Here is a 7,598-nt window from a genome sequence, read left to right as displayed (position 1 = left end):
TTGTACTTTTTAAGTAGGCTAATATGTAGACCCTTCAAGGTGCAAGTATGGACCATAAATACAAACATACCATTACCTTTCTAAGCGTATTCGGTCAAGTGGATGTAAAGTTTGTAAACAGCTGACCAAGTAATTGCACTTGCATCATTTTTTTGCAATCAACTTTTGTCTGTGTGTGTGGGCACTTTTAGCCTTCTCACAACTTAGTGGTTTTCCTGCTTGAGGAAACTCTAGCATTAGAGTGTGAGAACAGTCAGTCTTGCTTGTCATTTCTTAATCATTCATCTTATTTATAAACATAAATATACTGGGCAATAACATCATAGAACGGTAAACACAATTAAAACAAAAAGGTTTTAAGAATATGACTTATGATTATAATAAAAAATAATTAAAATATTTTTAAATAAGATTAATAGATTAAAATAAAATATTATAATATGTTTGTCATATTATCCTTAATATACGTAATGCAACTTCTGTAAATCACATGGCCTGTATGTCTTAAGGCATAAATTTGAAGACAGGAATAGAGAGCACTTATTTGCATCTGCTAATCAGCATAAGTTGGCAAAACCACAATATAGTGTTTTGTACCTTTTTTATTTAAAAGTTGATGATTTTATTTTTAGTTCTGAGAAATTTGACCCTGAACCACAAAATAAGTCACAGGCCTAAGAGTTCTATTTTTAAATTGAGATATGTACATTACCTGAAAGCTGAATAAACAATCTTTCCTTTTATAGTTTGTTATGATCGTACAATATTTGCCCAAGATATTATGTTGAAAATCTGAAATCTTAGTTTAAAAAAAGTATTGAGAATATTTGAAGATTTCCAAATGAAAGCAATGCACATTGCTAATCCAAAAATGACTTTTGATATATTGCACAGTCTGAAAGTTACCAAATATATTCATGGAAGATTATAGCTATTCTAATGATTTCTGGCATGATCGTAATTTTGTTTATCATACACATTATAATATTTATCCCCCTAAAATATCTAATATTAAATGAATATTGTTGTAATATGTGTCATAAGCGTAGTTAGAAGTGCCAACAATAATTTTAATACGTTTCTAATTTTCAGCACTGTTACTGTGTCAAGCTAAAGGTATACGCTGACCTTTGAAAACAACTGTTGCTAATACCGAAGCGCATGCGCAGATCCTGTGCGCCTCTTGCTTGTTCATTGTGACTTATCTGCCTCCATCTCTTCCGATGCTTAATTTCACTTTCGGAATACGGATCGACAAAAGGTGCGTGCATTTTCATCTCTACGGCAATGTGGGCATTTTGTATTTGTAGAAAAAAAGTGCTGCAGAAAAAATATTTTCATCGTAACCATACAACTTTAAAGATTGCAAGATTATACGCAAACAGAGAGACCGACACTTCATATTTGAAAGCACCTTTGCAGTTATTTCTAATACGCTTAACACGCTTTTGTCTGTTATTGTGCTTGAAGTATCAACTATTTTATGTCAAAAACAATACCCGAATGATTTGCAACGTGGATTGTGAAGTATTATTAATTTTATGTGATGATGATGACTATTATTTTTGTGTTCTATTATTATTATTATTATTATTATTTGCTTGCTTGTTTCTTTTGCAAACAGTTGAGCCTTTTTACTATGATTTGCACTGTGTTTCAGTTGTGGACTGCAGTTTTAAAATAGTCATTTTTCATACGTAATTTGCTTATTCAAATCATCTAGCCTTAAAGTGATAGTTCACCCAAAAAAATAAACTATTACTCAATAATTATTTATCTGTCACCTTTCAAACCTGTTTGAATATTTTATTTTTTTTTTTTGTTAGACACAAATGAAGATAATTTAAAGAAAGCTACTATTCTGCAAGCGATGTCATTCATTGTAAGTAAAAACAAATAAGGTCAACAGAGACAGGTTTTCAGCTTTCTTTAAAATATTTTCGACAGGTGAAAAAAAGTCAATAAGGTTTGTGGCAAATAAACGGTGAGTAAATGAGGACTGAATTTTTACCATCCCTTTAGCTCTTCTGCTGAGAAGTTTTTACTCTTGCACCACACATGAATCCAGTTTAACCCTTGAATTTCCCAGAGCAGGAATATCTGATTAGTGACGCATGCCTCCTCATCCGTGTTGTCCTGTGAGCCTGTTATAACTTGTTTCTTCATGGTTTCTACTACAATAGCTGGCATCATTGGTGTTGTCCTTTAAAATGTTACCTGTGTCCTGCTCTGTCTTTGCAAAAGATAATTGATTGTTTTCGCTTATCACTTAGCTGACATTTGTGTTAATATTTCATTAATTTTAATATAGAATCTTTAAGGGACGCCCCATTGAGTGTCAAACAGAAATGTTTATCCTCTTTAAGATTTAATTTGGGATGAATTTAAATGAATAATAGTATTTTCTTCATTGTTGTTTCTTTCTTTGCAGATCTGCTGATTTTCAATGGCAGACGGTCTGCCTTCAGGATTATTGGAAGCATGCATTGTTATTGGAGCTTCATCTGATAAGTTGAATAAGCTGTCTCAGGTAGAATAATGTGTAATAATAACTGTAAAGCATCTTACTGCACGGGATGTCTTTATTACTAAACATTCTGTTAGACATGATTAGACAGGCCCAGAGCTCAACAATATTGTGTTATGGAATTCCTGATTGTTGTCTATGTTGGTTTCAGTTTGGGTGTGAGTGTTTATTATTTTAATATTTATTTGACAGAACTTGTATAGGCAGCTGTAATTACCCGTCTTTTTCCTCTTCTTTTTGTTCACTGTTAAATCTGTGACAGCCAATGGAACGTTATGGTAAACATTTATGTAATTTGGCACTGGACAGTATTAACTTACAATCACATTAACTAAATATTACATTAACATTAACAAAAAATAACATTGTAGCTTACACAAATTTGTTATCTCTCCCATGTTAAGTTACCAACTGTCCAAATTTTTACTCATGTTTAAGCTAGTAATTTTCAAAAAAGGGAGGGTTTGAAATGTTTTTGAAATGGCTTGATTTCCTGGCTTGATGCAATTGCTTTTAAGTGACATCAAAGTTTTTCAATTCTCTCTTTTTCATAATTTTCCAATTTTCTTAATTTTTCTATTTTTTTTTGTCAATGAATTGATGAGCTTGGATTTTTAGAAACACTTTTTATCTCCTCCTAGATCAGGGGTCGGCAACCCAAAATGTTGAAAGAGCCATATTGGACCAAAAAAAACAAAAACAAATATGTCTGGAGCCGCAAAAAATTCAAAGCCTTATATAAGCCTTATATAAGCCTTATAATGATGGCAACACATGCTGTATGTATTTATATTAGCTATATTAGCCTACTATAAAAATGACTTTGTTAGCTACAAATACATACTGAGCCTTCATGGTTAAATGTTCATTTCCCTGCAGTGCATCCTGTAGAGAATGATGCGCCACGTGACTACTCTGTTGTACGATGCTGTCTCAAGTTTAACTTAATTACAGTATATTAATGAATTATGTTTAATGTTCAAGTTTAACTTCATTACAATATTAATGAATTATGTTTAATGTTCAAGTTTAACTTAATTACAGTATATTAATGAATTATGTTTAATGTTCAAGTTTAACTTCATTACAATATTAATGAATTATGTTTAATGTTCAAGTTTAACTTCATTACAATATTAATGAATTATGTTTAATGTTCAAGTTTAACTTCATTACAATATTAATGAGTTATGTTTAATGTTCAAGTTTAACTTCATTACAATATTATTGCATTATGTTTTGCTTTGATGAAATTAAAGAAATGCAATAAAGAAATCAGATTTTTTAATGTTTTTTTTATTTTTATTTTGAGGATTCAAAAAAACAACATCAAAATGAACGTGCACAACGTGCCCCTTATCTGGGCAACAAACAGTGCAATAAAACGCAGTCTGCCATTTCCATTTCAAGATCAGCTCGAGTCATTCCTGGGAATGTGCTCAACAAGGAAGGGTCAATCTCCAGGGGTGTGTGTCAAGGAAAGACAGTCTCATTTTTTCCTTTCGCAATTCGCAAAATCTGCTCCCAAATGCAGTTTGCATATCAACGATCGCACCTTGTAAATAATTACCGTTGAGTGAGTGATCGGGATGGGCTTCTTTGAATTCTCTCAGGGAGGGAAAATGAGAAAGCGTGCCCCGCTGTACATCTTTGGCAAAGACAGCTTGCGCTCCATGGCGCATCACACAGCCGCCGGTTTGTTTACAACAGCTACCTGCCTGGCATCCCGCCCTGCTGATAGAAACGTGTGTCGCAGGCTATGACGCAAATCTTCGTTGACAGAAATGTTAAAATTAAATATTCTACACACTTTTACAGCATTGGAAAACATTAAGATTGTTTGTCCTCCTATAGAAACCATATTAAAACAAAAAATATATTTACCTCCCTCATCGTTTTTCATTTTCAAACATTTTTTGAAAAAGTTCCAGGGAGCCACTAGGGCAGCGCTAAAGAGCCGCATGCGGCTCTAGAGCCGCGGGTTGCCGACCCCTGTCCTAGATCAATGGTCACAACCTCAATTCCTGGAGGGCCACAGCTCTGCACAGTTTTTCTTCAACCACCTCCAACTCACACCTGCTTAATAGTATCTAGTACTCTTGAACAGCTTGATAAGTTAGATCCGCTGTGTTTGATTAGGGTTGGAGTAAAACTCTGCAGATCTGTGGCTCTCCAGGAATCGAGTTTAAGACCAATGTCCTAGACCATTGGTCTCTATCAGATGATGCTGACCAAACTTGGTATGTGTTTTGAAAATCATAACCAGAGGTTACCTGTTCAGTGTCATCTAGTGGTCAGAAAAACTGTTCTTTTTGTTTACAACTTCTGAATAGTTTGGCCAAAAATCCCAAGACAGGGCTCATCAGATTCGGAGAAGCATAGTTGGCGTTAAATGAAATCTAGTTTTTCCGTGTCAGACACTTAGAGTTGTTTTCATAAACTAAAAATGTTATGTACATATTGGAGTATTTTAATGAAACTTGGTATGTGTCATCTTTAGCATGATCATTTTTTATCTATTCAGCTGATCTCTGGGTTTGGTGGGAGCAATTGATGTTATGAATCAACTGAAAATAGTCTCCACCACCAAGCCCTATGAACTTGCACCACTAATAAGAATTTGCATAATATCATTGTTAAATATAATCAAAGTTCCTTGATTATTACACCACAATGAGAGTATAGTTCCTAGCCATATTGGCCAAGCAATTCATTTTCTGTCAGTCTTAGTACATACAGTAGTGTAACTCTAGAAGAGTCAAGCATTACATTGGAAAATTATAAAAAAAAATTTTTTTTTTTAATTTTAGCAAGATGCTAATGGTCTAATATGATCCAGTGATCTATGCTAAACTAAGTAAAAGCTATCACTCCAGAGCAGGAAATTGACTTAACTTGCTTGTTAAATGTGACATTACGTGAAGAGGCTTTCAGGTCCAAGCGCTATATACAACTGTATGGGGAGGATCAACAAATGGTAATAACAAACATTTACAAAGCGCTGTAATACTTTTGAAAATCACGAGGGCATATATAAATGGCTTAAAATCCAATGTCCAGAAAGTGATTAATTTTTTATAAATTGTTAAAATATTGATGTCTGTGATGCAGCACAGAGACTGTCATGAACCCCATGATTTTATATAAATTTACTTTAATGTGTGATAGAACTAAAACCTAAACAAATATTTTCACAATTCAAATGAGAAGCAGAAACCGTATTCCATCACGTCTTAACAAGCGGACTGGCTAACTCTGAAGAGTTAGTGGAGTGTTTCTTTAAGAGCTATTTCTATAACAAAAAAAAGCACTACTTTTTTTTTTGACAGTTTCTGCTACATCATTTATTACTAATGAGTGTATAGCGTTGCCTTGAAGGTGAATATTAGTAGTGTACAGATTAGTAATTTGCTTATATTGTGCATTATGTACAAAGTGTTGATACAGCACAATATGTATGTATGTTTCCATCTGGGTTGCAGCTGGTAGGGCATCCGACCCCAGGTGGCGACCCCTGATACATAAGGGACTAAGCTGAAGGTTTTGCCGGAAATATGTCAGATATATTGTGCCTTAAAATGACAAGATTTTTTACGTCAACTTTTTTAAAGATTTGCAGCAATATTTGTGGCATTTCTGTAATAATAAACACAAATTGACATAAATTAGTTCTTCATTAATTGTCTGACCTCTTGAACCACCTATATGAATGAAACACTGGAAAACTTTTATCTAAAGGAAATATAGTTCATTTGCTTTAATTCACTAAACTTTCTACATAAGTGTAACTGTACTTTTTTGTTCTGTATTCTCACTATAAATCAGATGGGCAATTAATATTATAGTAACCTAAAATAATAATTTCTGTAAATGATTGAAGATTATTGGAAATTATTTGGTTATGCAACAAACAAGCACGTTTGAAAAACGGGTGTCAAAATCTTAAGATCACTTTCATATGCTCAAACAGAAACATTGCTTAGTGCACTTTTTTTAGACTAATCACCATGCAGCATGCACCCTTTGATTTGTATGTTTTCTTTATTTTCTTCAGTCTTTGTCACAACTGAATGGAAGTCCTCTTCCTCTGCTCGATCCTGAGGTTCTGCAGGTCCACAGGCCTCTGTTTTGCCTTAAACAGAATGTCACGGAACCGGCTGTGGAAACCTTAAGTCCGACTCAGCAATGGTGTTCTCCGATTCAGAAAAACAACGATAAGCCCACTTTTAACACCGTAAACCCCAAGGAGGAAACCACAGAGAATGCCAGCACTCTTAAAGAACTGGATCTGGCAGCTTTACCACAACTGTGCTTTCCAGGTGAAACAAAATTGAATGGAAATGCTTGACTTTTTTTTACTGCGGTTCAAGTCCACAAAGATATTCATACATCACATAGATTAATATTTAAAAAGTAGGGCTGCATGATATAGAAAAAAATCTGACATTTTGATTTGGCGCAATATATATTTTAATTTGACCAGATGATTTGAATGGCTCTATCTGAAAAGAATTCATTAGTCTTATTATTCTATGCGCTGTGTTTGCATATGATATAATAAATTACAAATAAAAATAAATAAACAGTAATTTATGGTTTTCTGGGGAGTTTAACAGTATTCTTTAAAGAATGAAATGTAAAATAGCATGGTCATCGTAAAAAAAATATATATATATATATTTAATAAGATCTTTGTTTTTAATCTTTAATAAGTAATTTAATCCTATAATGTGACTTTTGCACTACACACATTGTGATATCAATGCTCAAACTATATCTTGTTCAGCTCTAGTAGAAAGAGCATAACATTTGTAGAAGGTGGCAAAGGTCAGAGCCAGCACACATCAATAAAAATCAGCAATTCACACTGTAAATGTTAAATATTTTAGTGCACAGTTTCTGCAAAAGTAGTTTGAAATCAGATTTAACACTTTTTCTTTGGTCTAAATCAGGAGGACTTCAGGTAACTAAGAAGCAAAAGGATGAACAGTTCCACTACTTGGTCTTCACCGATGTGCTTGGAAACCAGTCTCATGGAGTAGTTCTCCAGTTCTACAGAGCAACGCAGGTC

At 33.6% G+C, this 7,598-nt stretch overlaps 1 protein-coding gene across 3 annotated transcripts in view; it reads left to right on the top strand.

Moving 5' to 3' along the window:
• Positions 1-7,598, top strand: part of dennd3b (DENN/MADD domain containing 3b) — a 38,731-nt gene that overhangs the window by 2,112 nt on the left and 29,021 nt on the right. The window contains exons 2-6 of one of the 3 annotated variants that reach the window (XM_087287214.1): positions 1,093-1,261; positions 1,827-1,882; positions 2,432-2,530; positions 6,582-6,846; positions 7,480-7,595. In XM_087287214.1, the coding sequence (XP_087143340.1) occupies positions 2,447-2,530; positions 6,582-6,846; positions 7,480-7,595 (465 nt within the window). In that variant the 5' untranslated portion in view covers positions 1,093-1,261; positions 1,827-1,882; positions 2,432-2,446. Of the gene's footprint in view, positions 1-1,092; positions 1,262-1,826; positions 1,883-2,431; positions 2,531-6,581; positions 6,847-7,479; positions 7,596-7,598 lie in introns of those variants that run through there. The other 2 variants (XM_087287216.1, XM_087287215.1) reach the window with 2 other exon arrangements.

The sequence above is a fragment of the Danio rerio genome, chromosome 16 (genome assembly GCF_052040795.2).
Source record: "Danio rerio strain M-AB ecotype USA chromosome 16, GRCz13ab, whole genome shotgun sequence".
NCBI lineage: Eukaryota > Metazoa > Chordata > Actinopteri > Cypriniformes > Danionidae > Danio > Danio rerio.
Note: the sequence above shows the minus strand (reverse complement) of the source record. Positions and strands in the feature narration are given on the sequence as shown.